Raw genomic sequence first — 26700 nt, forward strand, 5'->3', positions numbered from 1 at the left:
TTTCTAGATGAGGAAGCCCTCTTAAGAACTTCTTGTGCTGACTCATTCTTTTTGGTATTAATTTGCTAGTTAAAAATAACTTGGGCTTTTGTCTATTCAAGTGGTGTGGAGTAAGATGGTTTTTGGCTGTGCTGGGATTAGCTGCCTTGCCAGTTTTTACACAATCCTTGCAATGTGATCTGGACTCTCAGGAGCAAGAGCCCAGGAGCTGTGTTGACTTCTACCTTGTGACTTCATTCATTTGCCTGGGATTAAGTGGGAAAGGAAGAATACCCTGGTGCCAGACTTTCTGAAACTTGGGTCCAAAAGCTTCAGCAGCCTTCCAGATAAAGTAAAGGCATAAGGAGAAGGAGAAATTTTTGCTGAAAGTCCTCACTCTCTGAGTGCATAAGCAAATTGAGCATAAATTGGGGTGACATGTGTCACTGATAATGAATATTAAACAATGAATGAAGGTAAATTTGTTGCCCCCATTCCAATTAATTTTCTTTGATTTTTTTTTTTAAAATATCCTGAGCTGTTTTCAATTTAAAAAAAAAAAGATAGTTAAAGGCTCCCTGAGAGACTAATGTTGTTATTCCCAGTCATTTAGCGTTAGATGTGCCTGGTAATTGTTGAATGTTTTATGCCTTCAGTACTCATTGGGATTACAGAACAGGAATCTGGATGTATTCCCAGCAATCAGTACACAAGCGGTGTGGTCACATTTCTCTTCTCCTGGGAATCCACACATGCACTGTAGCCCTGCATGATTGTACCTTCTGTTGTTGATTTTCTCCTGTTCCCTGCATGTGGATGCATCACTGCCTGTTTTCCTTCCTCCTAAACCTTTTTGCTCGTTATTAAGAAGTACAGAATGGACAGCACTGACTGGTCATTGGTTCAGAGATGAGATCCACCAAATGAAACTGAAAAACCTAATGATCTCTACTGGAGCTGTGATTAGTACTTGGACTTTGAGGGAAACTCATGGGTGCTAATCACATGTGGATAATAATTACCAGCCAAGGTGCTTGAGCTTCAACACCTGCTCTTACTTGTTCAAAACCCACATTTATTTTCAGTCTATTTTTTTTTTCTTGTCTTTTAATCAATACTGATTTATTTGTAAGGGTTTCTCCTGGGATTTACTAGGTAATTTTGGGAAATGGGATTTACCTTTTCCTGGGGATATGTCTTGGCTGCCAGGACATGGAGCATTGCATGTGACCTGACCCCAGAAGTGCATGATTTGTGAGGTGCAATCAGAGTGAGATGGAGCAAAACACATCTAAATTATGCCTTTGGATAGTTAGCAGCTACTAAAGAGATTTTTGGCAAAAATCTCGTACCAAACAAAAAGAAATCGCATAGAATCAAAACCTGTGAAACCATGAAATATATAAGAAAAGTCAGCATCTTTGGGGTTTATATTTTGTGCTCTTTATGCTGTCATTTTCTCATTTGGGTTCATTCAGACTACATCTTACAAAACAGAAGTCTTTTCTGTGTGGCAATGTGAGGCTATCCTTAAACATGGCCCTCTGTGGGGCAGGTTCTTCAGTTCCCCATTTCTGCCTCAAAACCTCAAACTCATTACCAGTTTGTCATTGGTATGAAATCATTAATAAGTTCTTGGCTCCCATCATCTGTACTAATTGTGCTTTCTACAACAAACTCTGTCCTCAAGGGGAGCATTTGTAAGAGGAAGGTGACAGAAGGGTGAACAGCAAGAGCCTCAAATATGCCACCTCTTTTTCTCCCTTTGCCCTTACTACAATATATGAGACAAGCTGGTTATTTTTAGTTATTCTCAACAGTCAGTGCCAGTCAGCATCCAGGAGGTGGGCAGCAGGTCAGGCAGAGGTCAGACAGTGTTATCACCCTTTCATTGTGATGGTCAAATCCACTCTTAAGCTTCAGGATTGAGAGAAATGCACTTTTGCTGGCAAATGTTTTAGATGTGTACGTGCAGATGCTCATACATAATCAGAGCTTGTCTGCTTCTATGGTGTTATTGTTAAAAAAACCCCCATCAAATAGGTAGGACTAGATATGAATGCAATTTTTGCCTTCACTGCTCATTCATTCTGCCTATGTAGCCTTTCCTCTCCTCCTGAAGCACAGTGTGTTGGCTCTTTCAGCTAAATGTGCCTTGAAGGCATCATCGCAGAGCTGTGATTTTTCACTTCAGTGAAATGATTGGGCTGTCTGCTCTGATACTCACGGTGAACTCTACGTGAAGAGTGGCTGTGGCATTACAGTGTCAGCTTAGAGTGGGGTGGGTTAAAAATGGGTCATTTCCCACCAGTCCTGCACACCTAGTCACGAAAAGGGGATCCAGAGGCAATGCTCTTCACAAATGCAACACTGTGAGGTTTGGCTCATGTATCGGGTTTTTTACATTTTTTTCTTGGGGTCCCTTTTGTCTTGTTTTCCCAAGGGAAGTGGCAACACAACAGCAGTGAGAAGATACAGGATTCTGGTTCTTAGTAGCTTAGTAGCCGAACGCATAAAATGTCAAGGGTAAAATTCTGGTCAGTGAGGAGGAAGGCAAGTGTTTCTTTCACAAACAGCTTCTCTCACATGCCATGACTGTCTGCCCTCACCGGATGAGGTACGCAGAGAGACACATAAGAAAAGCAAGGAAGAAAAAGTAAAAAATTCCAAGAAATAGGTGCAGACGGGGATTGATTGTCAAATAAATGGGAATATATTAAAGGGAAAAAGTCAATATTTTGGTCTATATCAAATCAGCAACAAGGTTTCCTAAAGTCACTCTGCCTTGGCTTGCTCCAGAAATCTGAGAGGAAAACGATGTCCTTGGTTTGTTGTCCAAGACATAAATGCAGTGAGGAAGAAGGACTGAATCTGCAGACCCCTTTGCAAGATGTTCACAGATACTTTGTAAAGCTGGAGCTCACCTTATTTTGGCAGCAATTCAAATTGCCATTTTACTATTTAAGCAGCTAAGACATAGCTATAGATGTAGATTTATTTGATTGATGTTGTTTTGATATTAATTTTATTGAAGATCTTTGAGTCATCATCAGAATATTTTAGTTTTGGAGGCTAGGATGTACAGCTGTTTTTCATGCAACATGGTTTGCCAGTGGTGATTTGAAGTCAGCCCCTTGACAGCTTTCATATATTCTTTTTGCATTGTTTTATGTTTTTATCCATTGTAAATGCTTTTGAAAAGCCAATTACGAGTTTTACATTACTACTTCTCTTGCCCTCGAGAATTTATGACTTACTCTTTCTTCCTCTTAACCTGACTACCTAATTTCTTCCCACCTAAGCTGTTGTGAGATGGAGCTTTATGCCAGAGTCATAACTGCCATAACTCTGTTTTAAAATAAATCACTTTATAGGCTGTAAGTGAAATTGAACCTTAAATTACTAATAGAATTTAAAAACACTTCTGTATTGTTAGTCCACTTGAAATTACATTAACTTCTTCGAGGGAAAGAAGTAATGACAGTGCATGTTTTGAAGTTTAAAAAGTGAAAAAAGTTAGAGTATTAGGAAGGAAAAATAAAACTAGGGGGGTCTTTAAATTTAAAATGAGAAATGCACAACCTTGGTGGTGTTTCTGTTTAAGAAAGCCTCCTCCTTTTAGCATGTTATCAAGAGTAATGAACTTTTGTTTTGTGGTCAGCTCTAACACAGGACAGCTGCACTACCTGCCTTGTGCTGAGTTCAGGCTGTGGATTGCCTGGGTGAGCTAAGGACCAATTTTCAGGAATTCAATGCATACTATTACCTAGCTTCTCAGAAAGGCAAGGAAAATGAACTACCAACTCAGCTTCAGCAACATTTATCTTTTATGATGCACTTTGGGGAAACATACTTCCTTATCATACCCACTAAATGCATGTTGCAAAATGAAATGCTGAAGTTCCCCTACCACAGTCTATATTTTTCTCCTTAGCTGCATTCAGAAATATCAAAGATACCGATTCTTTGCACAGTCAGAATAACCACTGCTACAGCCTCTGTAACTCTGTGCCTTGAGGCAGAAAGAGCCATGATCATCTATTTAAAGGCTGGATAGTTAGCAAAAAAAGGTTGGGTTTTGACTGCAACTGGAAAGCTCCTTGCAGCTGGAGCTGCAAGGTTGCAAATATATTGGAGATTATTTTCATCCCTGTTGTCATGTCATTAGAAATCCTGGCAATAACTCAGAGTGAACTGGAGAGATAATCTTTCTTTTCAAGAAGCAAATGCAAAGATTGGTTTATCATTCTGTTTCTCATATCATATTGCACTGACCTCTTCCTCAAGGGTTGTAAGCAAGTCCAAGACATTAAAAACAGAATAGGCTGGTTTCTTCTTTATTACATGCTCCTGATTAAGGAAATTTACCATGGCTATTTCTCTTCTGTCCAACGCTACAGCAAAATATATAAGCTACATGTGTTATAAGCTACACCATCTTGCAATACTTGTCTTACTACCGAAACCTAAAATCACAGTTAGCTTTTGTTACATGTGTTTAAGCATTTTTCTTTAACATGGGTTTTTAATACTGAGTTTTATAAGGCAATTACTTCTCTTAGTTGTACCTTGTAATAGTGGAGGCAGCTCTAAGCATCATTCCCATCCAAGGTCCAGAAGGTCGAGTTATTTTTATATCTGGTGCTGAGCTGAAAAACAGTGCAGGGCCTATAAAGTTGTCATTCAATGGGATGGTAAAATGGGTTGTGAAAGCAGCAGTAAAGTAAAATACACACAAGTCACTTCCTCCACTGAAGCACATAATTCAGGGTCTGTTGGGGTGAGGGGGCATGTGCCTTCTCCTCTTCTGGCTTTCTCTTTCCGTGTCCTGTCTGTAATCCATTAGACTTTCATCATTTCAGCATGATTTGGGTTAACTTCTAAACATGATTTATTGCTGCTTTCTCTCATAAATGCATATAGGAGAAAGTTTCACAAAGGCTGTCTGCGCTTCAGGCGGCTCTCTTGAAAGCTGTTTATTGCATAGGCGAAGTTACAGCATTTCAGGGAGTGGGTATCCAGAGCCAGCCCTACAGCTGCCAGCTCCAGCTGTAGGCACACCTGAAGCCGCTTTCTGTTCAAGTTACAAAGCATTATATACTTTTCTTTGCAGAGTATCTTAATACATAACAACCAATAAGCACCATACACAATACCTTTACATTTGCCTATAGCCTATCATAGCTACCACCATCACCATATTATACTCATTATTATCCAATCACAAGAGTAAGTAAGTTACAATTTAAGCTTACAGTAGAAAATTCTCAGACCTCTCTTCTTCTTCTTGCTACATCAACATTTCTTGTTTGCCTGCCATATCTCTCTTTTTGGTAAAGACATGTTTTCTATTTACTTATGCTCTTCTTGAGACTTATTTACTTGGTGAAAAACATGTCTTTGTTTGTAGTCACATACCTTTGTCCTACTCCTAAAAATCTCCTTCCAGCTCCTCTCCAACCTTTGCCTTCTCAGTTACTCAGCGATCAGTGTTTCAGCAAAACATCTTTTACTCTATACCAAAACTTGCTTTCATTTCTACCTCATCCCCAGTTTCTACATTCAGAGCTCTTTCTGCCAAGCCTACATACCTGTGAAACTTTCTTACCAAACTTTCATCCTTCCCAACAAATACAGAGATGGAATTTGTGTTTTCAGCTAGCGTTACAGTGGGGATCCTGCAACACACGTATCAGACAACGAGGCCCGTGGAAAAGAAATATCTATGGACTGATTCTTGGTAGATGTTTCAGAGATGTTTATTTCTCCAGCCGCGTGGCCGGGATCTGCCAAGGAACTGCTCAATCACGGGACCCGAGGGTCCTTTGCCCGCGCAGGGGAACACAAACCAACCAGTGGGGAACGAGGCTGACCAGGGCCAGGGAAACCCCGTGCCTCCCCTCAGGGCCCCTCTCCCAGGACCACATGGCAGGGGGAGGGCCCCAACAAGCTCGGATATTCTCCAGCTAGATTGGGATTTTTTTTTCTTGCTGTAATTTTCAATTTATCATGTGGGGTTTTATTGCACAGCCTTGATAGCCTATTATCGCTCAACCAAGGGGGGGGGGGAAGTTAATTTGGTCTGAGAGAAATTGTATATGAAGTAGACACTTTGATTTTGGTGTGAGAGAGGTTGTATATGAAATAGACATATTGATTTCGGTTTTAGGAAGCACTTTCTTGTTCTCCAGAAGATTAAAAAAAAAATTATTTATCATTTTCCTACAGTCTATTTAGAAAATACCAATAAGCACTGAAGCACTAATCTGACTCTTCAGCAAAGTGCATCTGTAATATGAAGTGTCTCTCACCCTCCCCTTTCCTCCCATGCTGCAGCTCCTACTGATGTGTGTGGTGTTCATGAAGTTGGCCAGCTGAACAGCAAGTCCATTGCAGTACCAGTATCCAGAATTTTCACTTACCTTGGAGTGAGAAGCTTTGCTGAAAGATAAAAATGTCATTTATTTAAATAACTTTTGTAGCTAGATAAAGAATAAGCAAATTCTTTTAATAGCTGAGATCGTTTTCCCAAGGTGAACGTTTTTCTATATTTACCTACTTAATTTTTCTCAAAAGAGGCCTCAAACTTCCTTTAAAGCAAATTATTCATCACATATCTTTGTCACACAGTCCAAGCCACGTCCCACCCCTTCTCTTAAATGCAGCCAGATTTGAGATGATGTTGTCCTGGGAGGTTTAACTGTGATGATGGAGATGTGTCTGGGTGTGCAGAGCTCCCTCGTGCATGGCTGGGCTTTCAGAGGGCACTGACTGCAAGAAATGTGGTCCTAGCTGAGGCTTCCTGTGCTGTTGAGTAGCTGGCTGGGAGCACTTGGGGCTTATTCAAAGAGGATTTTTCTCCCAGAGGAGATGGATGAATTTCCTGTAGTTCCAGCATGACTTTTCTGGGACTGGATAAGCAGAACAGCAGTCAAGTTCTGAGGGGACATGGATGTGAAAGAAAACCAAAACCACTAATAGAGCATCTTTGCTGATTAAGATAATGACCACTAAGAGGTTGTATCTGGGCCTTGTCTCTGGATTGATGGGATGCTAGGCTTTTGTTTGTTTGTCAAGATTGCTACTGTGTAAGGTAAGTAGGATCGGAGTTGGTGTTTTAAGAGGAGCTAATGAAAAAAAGTTCATTCAAAGCTGATTCCAAGTCTTTTTTTCAGCCAGGAAATGGCTTTTGCTGTTGTTTCTGAGTAAAGGGAGAACTATAGGCATGTCTTGTGGACTCAAACATCTTTTCTGTGCATCCCCTCCCAGGAGGACTGTCTTCCTTTCCTTACCTGTGCATTATTGACTTTCAGTATATTTTACAGCCTTATGCTTTTAATAATTTTGTGCCTTACTCAGACTAGATACATGCATTTCAACTATTCTCGGTGTAAAAATAGCCTGAAGGCAAACTCAGGCATATACTGCATCTTCAACTTAGTTAAGAAACTCCTTATTCAGGGAATGCAGTAGTTATGCCCTCCAGCACTGTGCTGTTATAGAAAAAAAATCATCATCCCTCAGCTTTGTGCACTTTTCCTGATTCAAGGACATTAAACCTCACAGTTATTGTCAAAAAATGAACGCAAGGTTTGCATTGGACCAAAGTTCTGCGGCACAGAAAACATTTCCAACCTTCTTACATTGCGAGAGTTATCCCAGAAGGCTTTATTTTCCCTCTAAGGTATGGCCAGCAGGCTACAAGAAGCCTCTTAGTTGGTGCCGGTCCTGACTCGAGAAGCTCTGCTCCAGTCTGTGGTCTTATTTGATTTCTTCTTTTCTAATGTTCATGTGAGGGATAAGCTTTCAAGACCTTAAGTGCTTGTGCTTTCTCCCCTCCCCTCTTTTTACATCAGCTGAACTATATCTAGTATATATTTGCCTCATTGTTTGAAAATTGCTACGTGTTGCAGTTTAACCATTTGCATGATGGCATGCTAAGTCAGAGGAAAAAACAACCAGACAAGCCCTCAGTGCTTCTCTTTTCTGTAGAAGTGAATGAATTTTCTTGTCCTCTGTGTGCAACACTTCACTTAGAGCTCACAAATGGAGTTTTTAGCTGTTAATGATAATAGTGATGAAACCAATTCTTTTTTTTCTGAAAAGTCTCTGCTGTGCTCTGTAGGCAGGGAAGTGCTTCAGTAACTGCTGTAATTAAAACCTTTCTCCTTTGGAACATATGGCAGGATGGGATAAACAGGCAGGAAGAAGTAAGCTTTGTGTGAAACACACAGTGGGAAAAAGTGCTTTGGTTGGAGAGAGGCACAATTTTATAAATTAAAAAAGTGCCCAAAACCAGCCATGGTTTGCCTTCTGTGAGTAAGAGACTGGCTCCCTATAAATGTTGTTGCACATATTTTGGCTGGGCACACTAAGTGTGCTCTAAGCTTGTCTTTTTTAGGGGTAAGATGAAGGTGTGTTTGCAGTTCAAGAGAATCTTCTCGAAAAGAACACCCTGCCTACAAAGAAACCAAACCCAAGGTAGCTACAGCAGACTGCATATAGCTCACATTCATTCTGAATAGTGCTCTTTCAAAAAAGAAAGCCCACAAATTAGCAGAAATGAGCTCTCTCTGTATGGGATTTCCTTTTAGAACCACTAACATTACCATGGTGGGCAGTCCATAATATTTGATTCCACAGGAAACAGAAAAATACTTTCTACCTCACCCTCAAAATGTTGTATTTCATAGGTGAGTAATTTTCTAATCTTATGGAAATGATAAAGATTATCCCGATAAGCGAGGACCAGTGATGCCTGGTGCTGCCATCTGTTCAGCTCCCTGCCTACTTGGTGAGGCAATTTAACCAGCCTGTTCCTATAGCACACATTTATCTCATTCATATGAGGGATAAAATACTGTGGAAATAAATTCTGCTTGCAGTAACATTATTTTTTTAACCAAGACATGTTTTGCTAATTTCCTACCTCCCTATATAAATGCATACATTGTTTTGAATGCTAATAGAAAATCTGCACTGTTTTAAATGTGCTCTAATTCAAGGTGGATAATTTGTACAGATTTGTTATCATGAGATTATTTTTTTTTTCCCTTAATGGGATGTTGAGGCACTGAGGCTCAGATCCCCATTTTTAGTAACTGGCTGCCCTCTTGCATTTTTTAGTTTCTTTGACACTTGCTGATCTGTGTGAGATGATGGAGGAAGTTTGTGTTGCATCCGAAAGCTCAGAAATTCCTGGGATTCTTGTACCCCTAACTGAAGTGTATTGTTTTCCCTACCCAAGGTTCAAAAATTGTAATCTTTTTTTCCAGTGCTCCTGATATTGAAGAGCTTTTGACAGATCTAATATGCATCTGTTTGATTCTTCTTTATATATTGCAAAAGAAGACCCAGACTCTGGCATGTAGCAACTCCCTTTCACACGCATTTTGTGTGCTCAAAGATGGAAATCACTAGCAACACTCAGTACTTTCCCTGATGGAGTATTTAAAGAACCTCCCATCCTTTTTGGTTTTTTATTCAATTATAGGGTATTACAACTGTCTTTCTCTGTAAAGAAAGGTTTTTTCACTTTGAGAAATCCCTTCTCCATAAACTCTTCTGTCTCATTCCCCATTTACTTCCAAAGCTGTGTACCAATGCTAAATCCAAGTTTCTAATTGAGATTCTAGGCAGGAAAAATTGCATCGTTGGCTTTTGTTCTCCTGTGAAAGCCCATACTAATGGAAACTGCCTTATATAAAACAGTCCCCTTTCACCTTGGAAAACAAAGAAGAGTTCCTGTCTGAAACAAGTACTGTGGCATTTCGGTGTTTTCAAAGAGCTGTGCTGAGCTTTGTTCGGAGCCTTGACTGTCCTTATCAGCTCGATTCACACTCAGCATCGGTGTTGGGGTGATGAAATACCTGGTGCTGGCACAAGTGGGGCCGTCTCTGAGCCACATCCTAGGGCCGGGAGAAGGGGAGCCCTCAGGCTTTGTGCAGAGCCTGGCAGAGAATTGGTGCTTCACCCCAGGGCCAGTGCAAGAAAATAGCTGTGCTGTAGGCTGGTGTAGGCTGTGGGACCTGCTGCCCTCTTACCCATCCCTTCCAGTCTTGCACTTAGCAGAAACATCCCATTCACATCTCACCAAACTGACAGTGTGTGAGAGTTTCCTATCTGAATTCTTCCCCTGATTGTCCTGGATTTGGGTCAGACTTAGGATTTCTTTATAAAAGAAAGGGGATGATGGCATGGGGTATCTCTTACCACCGTCTATTACACCTAAGCGAAACGTGTGAAGGGACTTCTGTTGTAGGGGAAAAATAAGATTTGTTTGTGATTAGTCAAGTTCTGACTGGTTTTGATTTATCACCCTTCATCTCAAGCAAACATTCAGGGCCTTGTCAACAGGAAAAAAAGACCTATTATAATATCTATGATAGGAGATCTATCATATGTCTTATATTTGATATTATGATTGATGGTTTCTGCTGTATGCTTTTAATGTGGGTTGATTAGCACACACTAGCTGGTATAGGTTAAAATATGCATTCTCACCTATGATCTTAAAATGAAGGGAGAATTTGGGAGGAAATTTTAGTTAAAAAAAAAAGAAAAGGAATTTGGTTGCCATAAGATATCCTGAGGTTTACTAATATTATTTGAGACTGGTTTGTCTCTGTCCAAGAGACAGCCAACACAGTGACAGAGACTGCTGCTGTTGGTCTGTTTCTGGTTTTTGTTACTGGGATGTAATATTTTCTTCCTTTTTAGCAAATAAATAGCTTAAAACATTTGTCAAGGTTGAGATACGAATGCATTTTATTGATCAGGTTTGGCAAGGGATCCGCCTGCAAGATTAGCAATCTTTTTTATTTTCTTGCAACTTTGAATTTAGCTATTAAACATTATTTGTATGTTTTTCATTAACCCCTTGTTTCATTAACCCAAATGGTGGATATTGGGGAGAAATTAGTATTTGATGTAAGTCCGGCACACTGATGCCTCTGTTGAGAAAAAGTTGAATAAGAAGTAAAGGTTGGAGGGGCAAAAGAACAAAACATTTTGACAGTCTTTAGTGGGAAGAAAAAAGACCAGAAATGGTAGAGAGAGCAAAAATGGAATTGGTAGTGATGTTAGGAATGGTGGGATGTTTTTATTGCTGAATTTAGAACAAATCAGGGCAGGAAAAGCTTTCAGTACAATGTTTAGATTTAAGAAAAGATGTACTGGAATTTCTCTGGGTCACCCAAACACTTCCCTAAGAGAATGAGAAAAAAAGAAAATGCAAGTCTGTTTGGAATGGGATGTTTAGTTTTGCTTGAAATCTGCCTTCTCTGTTAGGAAACTAGCAGGCCTACTCTGAAATATGTAGCGTACTGAGTAAAAGCAGTTTCTAAATACAACAGCAGATTGGGCAGGGTCAAACAGGAGCCTGTCAGAACAGTGCTACAGCGCTCCAGTCCCTTAAGGGGATGGACTGAGGAAAATGTTTAGGCTTTATGCTGCATTTATTTACAAAAAAAGGGTCCTGGTAGAAGGGGTTGTGATACTGTAGTGTGTGGGCTAATACCCAAGAGCACATCTGCATTCTGTCTGGATGCTCCTGAAACACAGCTAACATCATCTCTGAGGGACTCAAGAGTGTGGGGGGAAATCATTTAGGATTCAAAGGCTCCCATCTTGTCCTTTGGTTGCTATGTGAGAGCTGTCTTCAAAAGCTTCCCATTTAGTGATGATAGTTTGAAAGGTCCACAGGGAAAGTGATGGTTCCTACTTTCTGAGGACCAAGGCCAGAAATGGATTTTTAGCTTAAACTTGAAGCTTTGAACTGCACATAGAAAGAATCTCATACTTTATGGAAACCCAGGGATTTTGACATGGTACCTCCCAGGGTGCACAATGTCTCTGATTTGTAATAGGGATTTTCTTTCCCTAAAACAGCTCAGCTGCAGCTACAGCGCTCCTGTGGCAGACACCAAACTGCTGCAAAGCAATGGCTACCCTGCTCTGGAACATGAAACTGGGTAGCACTTTGATTTCATATACTGGGGCAGATTGGTCACTTGATCTTAAGGAGTCTCAATTAACTGAGGGAGGATGAGGGCAAAGAACAGACAGATGTGGCTGCAGGTTTAGTTTTTTCTCCTTATTTCTGTCTTTCACAAGATGTACCTATGTTATGGAAGTTTCAATGTGATCAAAGGCAGAGACTATTAAACAAGGGGTAATGCACTGCCAAAGGTTGCGATTATACCAGAAGTTCTGTTTAGGGGGATTTTTCCCATTCTGCCCTTGTATTTGGCAATGTCCTACATTACCCTGCACAGAGAGCCTGGTGTAGGTGTGCTGTGTATCCCATGACCCATATATATATATATATATATATATATATGTATATATTTGTAGGGAGGCACACAGGATCAGGAAGATGCCAAGTCGATTCTCTGATTGATATTCTGGATAAACTCACCCTCAGTATAATAATTAAGAGCCCAAGGAATTGTTGCAGCCTGGATTGTTTTCCCTGTAGACACTGGCAGCAGTATTTCAGTGATGAAAAACCTGACAATAGTCCACAGCTGTGTAGGTATGACATAGAATATATTGATGAGTTAATGAAGGGGAGTTCACAAACTTCATTTTATTCCTGTTGCTTGTCTGAATTCTGACTCAGTTCAAGTGTGATGTTGTTTTTTCCTCCCTGAGGTTGGCTGTTATTTTATTAGATTGATTATTCTGCTGCACATTTTGCAGTGTACAACTGAGTTCAGTTGTGCTGTATCAGGCCACTGGGCATACAACAGAATTAGGAGTGAAAAACTTGCATTTAAATAGTTATTTGCTGAAACTGATACTGAATTTTATTAGTAATGATGGCATGTCAAGGTCATGGTTGAATGCTCTAAAAACTCAGAGAAAATTTAAGAACACTGTGATGAATTTGGAGCCACCCTCTGAAGTTTTGCTGTATTTTATATAAAAAAATAAGTTAGGCAAAACCAAAAGGAGCTTCAGCTATCAATCAGCAGTGGTCTGCTGGGAGGATAGGAAGTGGAGGGAACAATGAAGACTTTGGACTGCAATCCTTCACTGCCAAGGAAGTTTCTTAACAGTACCTGGAGATTTATAGTCCAGCACCTCCCTGCCTTGCACCTTGGGGGCATGGCTGAAGGCTGGATGGGGAAGCTGTCACACTGCTCTCGTCTCCCCAGGCCACTAAGCCTGCCAGGGCCAACAGCGGGGCCAGTCTGGCACCCCCATTTCACCCAGCTGTCACTGGCAGGCTTGAAGGCTTGAGAGAAGGCTGAGTTCAGAATTTGGAAACACTGATACTGACATAGATGAGGCTTAGGTGAACATGTCTTTGAAAATCAACATTTTCCCCTCTACTTCTCACATGAACGTGTTTTTCTAGATTTCCATAAATCTGGAAAGAAAATAGTTCTTCATTTATCAAGGTCCTTGAGCACAGCTTCAGCAAGGACAAGCAAACTCCTTCCTTTTCTTGCTGTAGCTGAGCCCCCAGAGCTGCTGAGTCCCTTTGCTCATGTGTGCTGTAATGATCATCAAGATTACTTGATATTTGCCATGACATACTGTCCTCCTCATGCCACAAGGTGTTTATAGAAAATTATCAGTGCTTTAGTGGATTTGTCTTCAGGTTACTGAAGGGCTGTTTGCAGGGCTTTTTTGTGGCTGTTCCCAGTTAGGTCTTTTATCTGTATCTTAGTAATATATCAATAATCTGTTTAAGCAGAAGGCTTCTGCTATCAGACCAACACCCAGGGTGAGCTGGCTGAAAGTCTAGCAGAAACAAATGGTGAAAGGAAAACAGCAGTGGTTTTAAGGGGGAACACAAGAGAGTAGAAAAAAATAGATTTAAATGTAACTTTAATACCCATATCTAAACAATCCCATAACTTGCTTGATACTTTACTCCCTGAGCAAATACAGAATTTTATGGCATTTTTTTTCCATTTTGATACATTGCAGGCAGTTAATGATACTCGGTGTTTATTCAATTCCCAAAGGAATAATTTAATTCTAAGGCTGTGCAGCTATAGGCAACATGCTACAATAATCTCTGTGAGAACTGCAGCATTAATAGTCAGTCCGTGCACTGTGTTCTTATGGCATGTATTACATCTGTATTTCTGTCCTGCATGCTGAGCAGTAAGAATCTTGTTTGCTCAGCCTTTTAAGGAAAAGGTAAGAAAACTGTCAATGTGAAAATTACTTCTGCTGACTGTTTTATATATAGATATAGATATAGATATATATATATACCATGTAAATGTGTGAAATTTACAGTCTGTATTAAAATTTAAATGGAAGGGCAGATTATAAACAGCCAAGATCAGGTTTCAAATCAGTTTATATTGAACAGTGAAGAGTACTACATTGTTACAGCCACACTACCTGGGTACAGGTATTTCCACTGTCCATATCAATAAATTCAAGTAACCTTCAGTGCAATTTACTTTATAAAATCTTTTATGTGGGCATTTGTATTCATGAATCACCATGTGTGCTGCAATGAGTAACAGTTATGTGTAAAATTCGGTCCTAAAAGCTGTGGTTTACAGACAGATGAGGTACTTACCTTTGACTATATTTGCCACTCAAATATATGCTCTAAAATAAAAACCCTAAGTCTTTGATGAGAAAAAGTCATTAGTCATCAAGCCATGTTCATCTTTTTAATATTAATCAACTGCTGTTTCTGAATTGATGTTTCTGCTCGTGCCACAGAAGAATTAGTGGGGGTGGGTGGGTGCTCTGCACACAAGGTCAAATAAGCTGCAGAATGCTGTGCTGCTTTTTGCAGCAGATGGGTAATGTTACATGGATTTTAATTACTGCAATTGCTCCTGACTTTGAGGAAGTACTCTCCCTTAATAATGACAGATTTGGCCACATAATTATATTTAAATTTTGTGGCTCAGATGTGTTTGTTTAAAGATGCCATGCCTCTGCCCATCTGGAGAAGAATAATTACTGAAGTTTAACTTTCTTGTTCCTCTTTTCATAGCAGCTTTTATACTGTATTGATATTTTTCAAGGGGAACTTGAAAGAGCCTGTTGTCATTGGGAGGGTGGTGGGTGTAGATTCACAGAGCTTTTAAAACACCTCTGCAGCTGGCAATCTGCAGGAATAATTTTGTTGAGGGAAGCTCTGCTATGAGCATGGGCTTATGGAGCCCTTTGATGTTGAGCTCTCACAGCTCCTCTGCAGCACAATAAAGAATGTACCAGCAGATGACCCCTTGAAATAGATTTGTACCTGTGAAGAGTTTTTTTTATCTCCTTTAGCCACTTATTCACTCCACTTTCTAGAAAGTATTAAAGGTTTCTTCTTTCTCTCAATGTATTTCTCCCCTCCCAATCCAGTGTGAGGAACAGCGAAGGAATACTGTGTTACTTGGGGGTCTCCTATTCTTTTTCCCTGCCAGTATCTACTTTTTGTTGTTTCTCATTGCCCATCTCCCTGTATGTCATGCAAGGGCATCTAAAGACTTTGCTCTGTGGTGGGAACTATCTGGAATCCTCATTTCTTACCTGCTCTTCTGGTTGTAGGAGAGAGAGAGATGGCTGAAGATGAGTAGAGTGGGCAAATGGAAATCTCCTGCAGAGAGGAACAGATGCATTTATTTTCCTGCCTTCTGTGGGTAGGAGAAGAAATACTGTTTTCTTCTTTCAGTGTGAAAGACTGCTTCAGATTTGACATTCAAAATAGATCTCTGGCAAAAGCAAAAGTAAAGCCAGGAAGCAAGTTTCTGAGAAGGGTGATGGGGTTGTTGGAAGTCTTTAACAAGAGATCAGATGGATACCAGGAATGATATAGTTGCTCTTATCCTGGGAAAGATAAATGGACTACTGAATGTTGCCCAGGGGCACCTTTGAGATCCATTTTTTATTACTTTTATGATCTTTGGTAAGCTGAGGATCAGGATTAGTTACATGTCTGATTAATTTAAACCCCTACTAATTTAGCTGCACTGTCCCAAGGACCAGATTTATTGGTACTGCTGCTCAGCCCTGGTTCTGCATATGAACTCCCTCATCTTTCTGTGCTCTCACCCAGTCCTGCAGCACAGCCTGCCCAGAGCAGGGGAGAGCAGAGGCACTTGCTCACAGGCATGGATGTTGCAGTGCCTGTCTGGTGTTCACAAGACCAAAGGTTGGCTTGGTGTGCAAAGTGGAAAAAGCAGAGTGTGAGTAGTGTTGTAAGGAAATGCAGGATGGGGAGGCTGAGCTGAGAGCCCCCATCTGGCATGTGCATCCCTCAGCAGCATGGCTCGATTACTGATGTGAGGAAAAAAGGGAAGGTAGGACCGAGCCAGCAGCGAAGTGTAATTAAAATAGCTCCAAGTCCTGAGGAGGAGAGGCAGTCACCATGGGGAATGGAAAGCTTACAAGGAGCATAGCTGTGTGCCTGAAACATGGGACAGTGGAGCCACTGCCCAGTTACTGTGGTGACTGGGGACAGGTTACCACAGCGAGCTCTGAAACCATCCTGACAGCAAAAGGTAAGGAAAGACAGAAGAAAGCTGTGAAAGCAAGGAGCCAACAAACAGGGACATGTCTTTCCATACCAACCAAGCATAATGGAGCCTAAAATAGTAGAGCTCACCCCTCTTATTTGGGCACTTTGGTGGTTTTTTCTCTTTCCTCCTTTCCTCCTTCAGGCATTCACTTTACTCCTCCCAGCTCCTCAATGTTTCAGTGCATACAGTGAAATCCTAGTCCTGCTGAAGGCTATATTAATTTTACAATTTACATCAGTGGGGCTGGGTTTCCACCTCTGGAACTTGGAACAGATCATACAGTTGTAGCTGAGCAGTAAGCATATTCAAATTAGAAATGACATGTTTTCCTGTTCCCTACCTCCTGCTAGCACCAGTGCCTGTGTGTCCAAACTGTCAGCAAAGTCGGGGAGTATGAACACCATTAAAACTATCTTCTTTGTTTGTTTTCTGGAGTGACTTGCTGCCCTTGATCTGGCTAGTGATGTGAAAGGTAGCACTGGCCCAAGGGAGGGTCAGGACCTGGGAACAGCAGCTATGGGAGTGATGAGCTTAAACTGATCACAGCCCCACACCCTGTTAGCACAAGTTTTCTTTTGTCGGTTAGCTGGTGCCCCTTTTGGGTCTGGAAGGAAATTTGGCATTTTGGATCTGACAGATGGCCTCTCAAAGAGATACATATAACTGGCAGATGCTTCTTCTAAGTGATCAGTTAGGCTTTAAAACCAGCTCTTGGCCTCTTGATGAGCTTGAAAAGGCCTGTGCAGCTTCTCCATCAAAAAGCCTGCCTTGACGCATTGTCATGTAGAATCACTGCTGTTGGCTTCTTAAACTGTATATAGAAAGTGACAACATAATAGGAAAGGTTATAACTGGGAAAAAAAAATTCCATCCAGCCCAACATGCCCCAGATCCACCCCTTCTTTATTTTTTTCTTTGAACTAATATGTCAAGAGCAATTTGGGTTTGGTATCTTTATAATACTACTCATCCAGCCACGAGGTAATTGGGTGATGTGGAATGGGCAACAGCCCCCTGCTTCAGAGAGTGCAGACCTGAAAAAAAGGAGGCTCAGAGGAGACCTTATTGCTTTCCAGAACTACCTGAAAGGAGGTTGTAGCCAGGTGAGGGTCAGGCTCATCTCCCAACTGAAGATTGTTAGGATAAGAAGAAATGGCCTCAAGTTGCACTGGGAGGGGTTTAAATTAGATATTAGGAAAAAATTTCTTCACCAAAAGGATTGCTAAGTACTGGAATAGGCTGCTCAGGGAAAGTGATTGGGTCAGAATGCTGGGGGTAATTACAAGATCTGTAAACATTGCACTTATGGACATGGTTTAGTGGTGGCCTTGGCAGTCCTTGATGTGATGGCGACAGAACATGATCTTGTCAGGTCTTTGGTCTGCATGTGCATCCTCCCTCCACCAGCACCCTCTGTCCCCTGCCATCCCTGACAGGCAATGTGGTTTATCCTAAGGCAGGTGCACCAGGTGGGAATTGCAGGAGGACCTGTCTGGATGCTCACGTAGTTAATGCCCTCCAGAGGTGGGGGAGCCACGAGGGTTGTGATTGACTTTGGTACACATCAGCTTTTCTGCCACACTTGATTAACAGTTTAATTTGAAGATCTTACAGGCCTTTTCCAACCTAAATGGTTCTGTAAGTAGGAGCAGGACTGCTCTTTGGACTGTGGGTGAACATGATTTTGTCCACTGGTACCTGGAGAAATTTGAAAGCCATTCTAGGCCTGATGGACTGCAGGGAATGCTGTGTTTGCAGGATGTTGTTATCAGCCTGCTCCAAGGCACGGATGTGTCATTGCCTTTCTTTTATCCAGTCAGTGTGGAGTTTAGAAATAAATCCTCCCACTTCTTGGATATGTTTAATGCCACTAGAGCTGCAGGAGACAGATGAGTAGCAGAGTTTTAAATTTAAACAAAATGACATCCACAATGTCCTCCTCATGGCAAAATTTGTTCCAGCCAATTGATATTTTGCTATTTGCAATGATCATATGATCATGCATGATGCCATTCCACAGATATGCAGAAGAATCATTTTAACTGAACAGTGCTGTAACCCTGGAGTCTGAATTTTCTCTCACTCTGTTTTGATAAAGTTCAGTTTAGTGAAGTTTCTCATCCTTTGAAGGAATTAAGAATATTATAGCAGTGTTTGTTACACAGTGCTGATATTAATTATAAATAAGTGTAATTAATACATTAAGAGAATTTATGTATAATTAGTGCACTAATAGTAAGGCATTAATTGCTGTAAATGCAGTCAAATCAAACCATTGTTTTTCAGATAATATGCATGATTAGAGATTTGTGGTTCATACCATCTTATAAAGAAATCATCATAATATTATGTGACCATGATACCCAGCAGGAAAATTTAATACCTGAACTACCAGAACATTCCTTAGTTCTATCTTTTTCTATATAGTTATATATGAAAGTCAATAAAATAGCTACTTTGTGGGGATTTATACATAGCAAGATTTACAATGTTAAATATTATGGGTTTCAAACTCTGTGGTAAGTACATAAATGGGCCATTTAATTGCCCTTGATACAAATTCACCCTACTTCTGTAGATTTAGCTATTCCAATTAAATGCACTGAGCATTTCAGATGATTAAATTATTAGATGTATTGTAAATGCTTTATTTGAGATCTGTTGCTGGTGAAGGAATTTGAAACATACATTATCATGATCTGGCTTCTAATCAGTATGCTATAGCCAACAAATATATGGCTTTTTTCATGCTTGGCTTTGATAGTGCTGCCATTCTGTAAGTAAATCCATGGAAGGGAAAGATTATAAGTACTTACATTATGCTACAGTTACACTTCCAAAAATATCTTGTGCACAATAGCATGTTTATTTTCTTGGTTTTTAGACAGTAAGTGATATATCTAAAGCTAAGGAATGTCAGGATCATACATAATTTCAAAAGTTAGTGGTTTCTGGGTTTGGACAATAGGAGCTGTATTCATGTTCTTAAAGTAGGATGTCAATAGAGCTGCTTAGAGCAGATACAATATAATAAACTCTAATAAAGACACCTGAATGAAGCTTTTTGAAGGATTAAATCAGAAAAATTCAGGTTAAAAAAGAGGATGCAGGCTGCTGGCAGTGATAAAAAAAATCTTTGAAATAATTTATGTTGGGATGTAGAGGTATCTGTGTTTTGAAATAGAAGCAAAAATAGTTCTGTATGAGATGCTCTAGCCCTGCTTAGCTGGGCATCTGCATGTATGAATCAGGAGGATTGAGGTGCAAATTTGACAAAAGGGTCAGACCAGGTCACCTAAGGTCTTCCACAAAATCCCTTCATGTTTTTAAATACACTGGGAAGCATGGAAAATGCCATTCTTTCAGTTCAAGTTGAGTGTTCCTGTATATGAGGGAGGGAACTTTAAGGCTTGTGTAGAGGACTCTGGGGGCTTAAAACACTTGATGACAAATAAAGAAAATGGTTTTTGCTCTTGTATTGCCACTGTCATTCTCTTTCCTCTCAACCCCTGCTGAATTGAATTTGCTATCGCTATAACTGTTCTTCATAAAAAATACATCTTTTATTTTCCTCTGCAGAATAAAGTAAACGTGACATACAAATTTACAGTGAGACTTGTCAACAAACACACAAGATCATGGATCTTAGGCTGAGCATAAGCTTTCTCTTATATTCGATTTACTACTACTGCAATAACACTGTTGTCAGATCGAATGGGATTTTATCCTGCATCACCTATAAAACAATGCCATTAAAGTGGAAGTAGACAATTTTATCATTGTTCTCTCGCTCTCTTGTGAGTTATGAAAATTGAAAAGTTATGCACAGCATCATGCTATGGCTTGCATATTCCAACATATAAGTAGGGATTTAGTCTGGGTAGTTTGGGGCGTATAATTAATTGATGATTTATAAGGCTGTTTTTCAGTGTGCAAAATAGTATGTTTTGCTGCAGTAAGGATCTGAAATCTCCTAATGAACATTTGTTTGAACAGAATGTATGGAAAAAGCCCAAACACTAGTTCCACAATTTTTGGGAGGGATATAAAGCAGTAGACAAAATACACCAATAAAAAAGCCCCTCCTTTATGTACTCCAGCATAGGGGGCAACCAAATTAGTTAATGGGACTGCATTCACTTTAAAAAGAAGGCTTCACAACACTGCCACTTTCCAAGAAATTCAGTTTGTTTGTTCACAGTTCAGGAAACCAGAAGCCACTGGAATTCACTTCTCACCTCAGAGATGAGAGTACCCAGCTTTAGGGGTCCCTTCACTTTCTTTAGGTGAATTGATAGGCCACAGGAGCATAACAGGTGCCTTCCTAGGGCAGTACTTGCGAGTGTTCCACATGAAAATTGTGTATTTTTTCATAGTGTTCAACATCAGCAATTTCCATTCCTTCATTTTGAAGTGCCTTCTCACTTGCAATTTTTGATATTACACAATGTATTGCAATGAATCCACACACACTTAATACAACCTGCTCTGCATGTAGCATATAAAATACAGCATTTAAAAAGTCTATGCTGTATCAAGAATTAACAATATATATTAATATATATTACATTTAATTTGCTAAGAAGTACAACCTTCTATTGTTTAATATTCCACTGATGCTCAGAGACCTGTCAGGATTGATGGCTGGTAGTACACAGACATGGTCCTCACCTCTGCAAAACCTAGAGATGTCTTTCACCTTTCATATATTACAATTCTGAAAATATATCTAAGTACCAGTAAATAGGTGACCTGGACAGACTTTGTCTCGACTGAGCCTCCTGTTTTTCATTTGCCATGGTCTGCTCCGTTATGTGTACATTCATTAGAGGTGCTGTGGGGCTGACATCTTCCACAATTAGTGCTCATGTATAATGAGATGCAATGCTGACAAGGACTCTCTTGTTTTCTATAGTTCCACTGAAAGGCCTTTTCCTTCTTCTTTGGCACCAATCCATTAAAGCCGTTGCACCATGTTCAGCTGGTGGCTGGGATTGAAAGTCGTTTTCAGCCATTAAAACTTTGCTCATGTGTCATCAGCTCCACCTCTTGGATTAATTTGGTTTCTGCAGATCCAGTCCATAGTTCATAGGGGAATTCTCTCTGGGAATGTAAAACGTCCCGAGGGCAGTGCCCTAGTAAAAGCATCTGGCTCAATTGCTTTGTCCTGCAAGTTCACTGCTGGATGAGTAGTAAAGTTTAATTACAAATTACTTGACTAATAATTTGGGTCACATTGTCCTCTAGTGGCTCATGTAGATAACTGCCCTGCTGGCAAAATCCTTTTGCCTTATGTTTTTGAGTCCTCTCATATTCTTTTCATAGAAGTCCACCAAATAAAAAATTTGCCTCTTACTGCCACTGTATAAGTACAGGAAGATCTCTCCTCTGTAACTGCAGATATTTTGCTAAAGAAATATGTATTTTAAATAGTTCAAAATAACAATAAGATTGTGAGAAGATAATATATTTAATTAAAGCATTTGATGAAAATGAATATATCCTTCATACCAACAGTAAAAGAGAATAAACTCAACATGTTTTGTTTTTTTTTTTTTAATAGGTTCAGGACTAGTTCACTTCCCGAAAATACATAGAGGTCTTATATAAGGGAAAGCAGAATAGCCCTCCACATGTCCTGTGGCTACTCATTTGTAAACCTCAGTAACACTGGGTTTTGGGCCTGTGGAGTGGAATCACTGCCTTTCCTGGCAAGCATGGAGAGCACTATAGCACTTTGCCTTTCAGCTGGGTGTTTGCCAGCATAATGCAGATGTTTGTAGGAGGAGAGATCTGGAGCATGGAGAGTAATTCCTGGGCGTTTGCAGTGACAAAACACACATTTTATATTGCTTTGAAAAGGCGATGCCATATTCTGTGATGTGCTGAGTTGGTCTTGTCCCTGTGTCCGAGCACTGGGATCGCTGCCAGTAAGAGGCCTTGGCCCTGGCCAGGGGAAGGGTGGCAGGCAGTGCTCAGGCAGGCATGGCACATGGGATGCCTGCCTGAGCACTGCCTCTCCAACTGGCAAGTCTTCCTTTTCCTGCTGTTTCTTCCTTGATGAAATGCCATGAGTAAGGACAAATAGAGGCTGTGCTGCAGAAAGAGTTTCTCTGTGTGTAAGAAGAGGAGAACGATAGATGGTTCTGTTTATATCTCTAAGATTACGTAGGAAGCAGCAGTTATAAATGGTGAAGAAATGTGGTATCTCTCTTGAAGAAATGGTGGTGCACTCCAGTGAGGTGATAGCTCATGTTTTCTGTTGCAGTTTGCAATGACAGGGGAGACAAAGGAATACTCACATCTTACAGAATTCATTTTCAAGGCTTTTTCAAACGACCCTGCCTTGTACTCTATCAGGGAAATGCTATATCAGGATGCTGTAAAAATTCCTTGTTCATGTCCTCCATTTCTGGCCACCTTTTTTATTCTCCCCTTTTAGAATCACAGAATCAGAAAGTGGATTGAGTTAAAAAGGACATTAAAGATCACCTAGTTCCGACCCCCCACCATGAACAGGGACACCTTCTGCTAGAGCAGGGTGCTCAAAGCCCCATCCAGCCTGGCCTTTTGGGGAGGCCTTCCTTTCCCTCGGCAGTGTTGTTGGCAGAGGCAGTTTGTATCATGAGTAGATCTGTCCTGGCTGCTGCTGGTTTCACCCCAGTGAGGTGCAGGCAGCGCTGCTGGGAATGGCTTGCTGAGCAGAGCTCCTCTGGGATCCTGTTAGGATGCACCCTCTCCCAGGCTCCTGTGAGCATTGGATGGATGTCAGCCAGCTCATTCCCTGGGCTGATCATCCTCAAACACTGGGAGAGTTGCAGAGCTGCTTAATTATCCTTGACACGGCAGAGTTGTGCACTTGGTGTTGTCCCCATACTGTCTCAGACTGGCACGCATACCCACACCCTGCCATAGCTGGGAATGTGCTGGCAGAAGCTAAAGGTATAAAGGCAGCCTGGGGGGTATAAAATGCCTTCACCATTTGAAATCATCTGTGATGCTGTTATTACAGTTTGCTCAGAGGTTGATTAGGCAGTGATAGATGCAGGAATATACAGAGAGTTACTTTTATCTGGTGCTTTGTGACTCTTCTTCCACTGGGAATATTTTCAGTTGTTTTTGGTTAAGAAATTAGGTAGTTTCTTTATTTCTTCTTAATTAGCTGCTAGGAGGAGGGTGATTTTTTTAGTTTTCTCTAACAAAAGGTTTTAATTTTTAAAAACACTTCTGTCGAGTCTTGCATCAAAATTTTTTTTTTCATATTTTGTGAAGTTCTTCTCAAGGGGTTTTGTAATTATTTAACCTAGATGCTAAGCGAAGTTCTGTTTATCCTTAATTCAGGATGTGGGGTTTTATCGTTCATGTACCAGAGGGTGAGTGGTACAGATTGATTGATTTAGAGCTCCCTGACTACAGTTTCTGCTTGAACATTAGACTTTTTTTCAGGTAGCTATCAGGCCAGTGGTTGCCCCCCTCCACACTGGAATCTTTTACAGAAACTCATTACTGCTTCCCTGGTGTGCTCTCTCTGACGTCCCAGCAGCGAGGGGGCTCTGCCCCATCAATAAGGTCTGTCCACCAGCTGCTGTGGCAGTGCTCAGGATCCTCCTGCAGGAAAGGAGATGTGATTTACCATGCCCATTTCTATTAATCAGACAAATGCAGACTTCTCTTCAAAGTAGGGCAGGAGGTTGTTCCTGCCAACCAGCTGTATTGGTCGCTGTTCTCTTCCAGCTGTGTGTTAACTCTGTCTTCCTGTAGTGCCTTTTACATCGTGGTTATGCCAGTAGAGTCTTTCCAGAATAACCTCACCCTTGATGTCAAACTCAGAGCTGGAATTGATTTTTGGTGAAACTGATCCCTCATGTTCTCTCTCATAAGGCTGTCTGGGTACTGTATGTACTAATGGGAAAAATAAAATTGTGACTTTGTGTGTTCCCGAAGTGCTGGGTGTGATCCTGCTCAGCACAGCCAGGCGTTTGTCAGGCTTTTGACAAGTGCTGTCCACCCTGTGCCTGTCTGTGAGCCTCTCCAGTGCCTGCAGATACAAATGTGAGTGCACCTTGCTCCCTAGCAGATGTCTTTGGAGAACAGATGTCAGTACTCGCTGCTTTTCTATATGAATGTAAAATGCATCCTTCGGTGGAAAACAGGTGGTAATTTTATTTAAATCCTGCTCTATTGTAGAGCAATGAAATTAATGAGATATGCTAAAGCCTTGCCAAGGTTTCCATTTCAATAAGCATCTAATCTTGAAACTGTTTTAATCAGGCTTCTGTATCAGGCGTTCTTATTTCTGCATTGCCAGCACCCCCCTGAAATTATTGCTTGGCCTCAAATTAATAAGTGATGTTATTTTGATGTGCACTGTTAAATCACTTCTGTTTCAGGATTAATTTGTGTCTGGCCTTTTCTAAAGGCAGTGTTGAGCATTAAAGTGGCTGTGCACGAATGGTGATGTACTTATGTTTTCTCCTGGCAGAATAATGAGATGGTGGAACTGCAGAGGATACGAATGAAAGATGAGATTCGAGAATACAAGTTTCGAGAGGCGAGACTGCTGCAGGACTACACTGAGCTGGAAGAAGAAAACATCACTTTACAGAAACTGGTGTCCACACTGAAACAAAATCAAGTAAGCATCACAAGATTCAAGGCACTATACTGTAAATTGGCACTGTTTTCTCCAATTTCCATAATGTGATCCTGCACAGAACTTTGATAGAATTTTCCTTGTATGCTTGGGGTTTTTTTCAGTTGGGTTTTTGCTGATCAGTTACTCTAAAATGGTGTTACTGGCCATTTTTGAAATATGGGGAGGCCCTTACCTCAGTTTTGAAAAATTCTGGTGGAATATGTTGTTGCAGAACTATGTAATCACAGAGGAATTATTAAAAGAGATAGAGTTGCATATTTTTGCTTCATGCTTTTCCTGTTCCTTAGGAGCTCGGTGTCCAGTGGCTAGTTGTCCTTTAAAGTGAGCAAAAGACATTTGGTCTCCTGTCAGAAGAGTTAACTTGTGGTGATCGAAGTTTAAATATCCAGGTTAGATGGTGTAACACTTCCTGCCTTTTTGGTGCTGTCCAGACCATCATAACATTGCACTTTGTAACACCCTCTCTTCACCTGCTCTCAGAGGGTCACAGCTCTGCACTGCAGCCCCTGGTTGTGTCCTGACCTATTGCCTGGTGCACTTGGGGCTTCTGTGGAAGAGCCAGCCTTGTCAAAGTTTCTGATGGCAGCCCTGGAACAAAGCTGCCTTATTCCTGCAGGAATAAGTGGTGCTATTTCAGCTCTCTTATACTGCTTTTTTACTGCTCTAGCACAAGTGTGATTAAAACACTTAAAACAACAGAGCTGTGCCACAGGGAATACACAGGTACTGGAAATGGGTGCATAATTTCCTTATTTATGAAGGTGCCTAGTCTTTCACACTCCTGAAACTGAATTTACAGCAGATCATCTCTGTTGGGAGAGTTATTTACCTAGCCAGAAAATTCCTCCTTTGAGGCATGGATTTTTTTTCTCATCAGCCTCGTAGGAGACATTTTCACATTTTCAGGAAGTATGTGACCTCTCTATGGACTGTCCTAGTTTCCCCTGAAAATGAAATCTGTTTGCAAGTGTTTATATTTGTCATAATAATTCATTCTTACTGAAACCAAATGCCAACAGTCTGTGGAGAGAAAAAACATTGCCACATTTTGAATGGCTCTAAAAATCAGTCATTTTGCATCACAGATCCATGCACTTGTGGTTCCTAAAGGTACTTTAATCTACAAGATAAAATTTTAAGAGCATTTTATACTTTAATGCTTGAATTTACAAAACTGTATGTTGTAAGTCTTGGTGCTAAAATGTCATTATCTACATGTTGAGGTTTTTTGTAGCTTTTTGAAGTAAGAGTCTATGAGAAGGTGACCATAGAGATATAGACCTCTAGGTTTTATGTGGATTTAAAATTGAAAAAGTGGTGGTTGTTTCGTTTGGTTTGTCTTATTTTCATGTCCTTAAGTTGTAAACGTAGCTACTTGACTGCATTTCATAATTTTTCCAGATGGACCTGTTCCTCCAGTAAGCAAAGATACTAAATTGCCAAGTGTAGATTTGAACCTCACATGGATTTTCCTTTTCTATTTAAAAATGCCCAATATGACTTTGGAACTTTGTTGTTTGATATGTTTCCAGTTTCTGGGTTTGAAGGATTAGTGCTTTGGTTTTTAAG

General features: G+C 40.6%; 1 protein-coding gene across 8 annotated transcripts in view; it reads left to right on the forward strand.

Annotated features, from left to right (window-relative positions):
* The window catches only part of BICD1 (BICD cargo adaptor 1), a 169702-nt gene that overhangs the window by 94303 nt on the left and 48699 nt on the right, over nt 1-26700 (forward strand). For all 8 annotated transcript variants that reach the window (XM_039570409.1, XM_039570412.1, XM_039570407.1 and 5 more), the window contains exon 3: nt 24958-25110. In XM_039570409.1, the coding sequence (XP_039426343.1) occupies nt 24958-25110 (153 nt within the window). The remainder of the gene's footprint in view (nt 1-24957; nt 25111-26700) is intronic.

Source organism: Corvus cornix, chromosome 1A (assembly GCF_000738735.6).
Source record: "Corvus cornix cornix isolate S_Up_H32 chromosome 1A, ASM73873v5, whole genome shotgun sequence".
Classification (NCBI taxonomy): domain Eukaryota; kingdom Metazoa; phylum Chordata; class Aves; order Passeriformes; family Corvidae; genus Corvus; species Corvus cornix.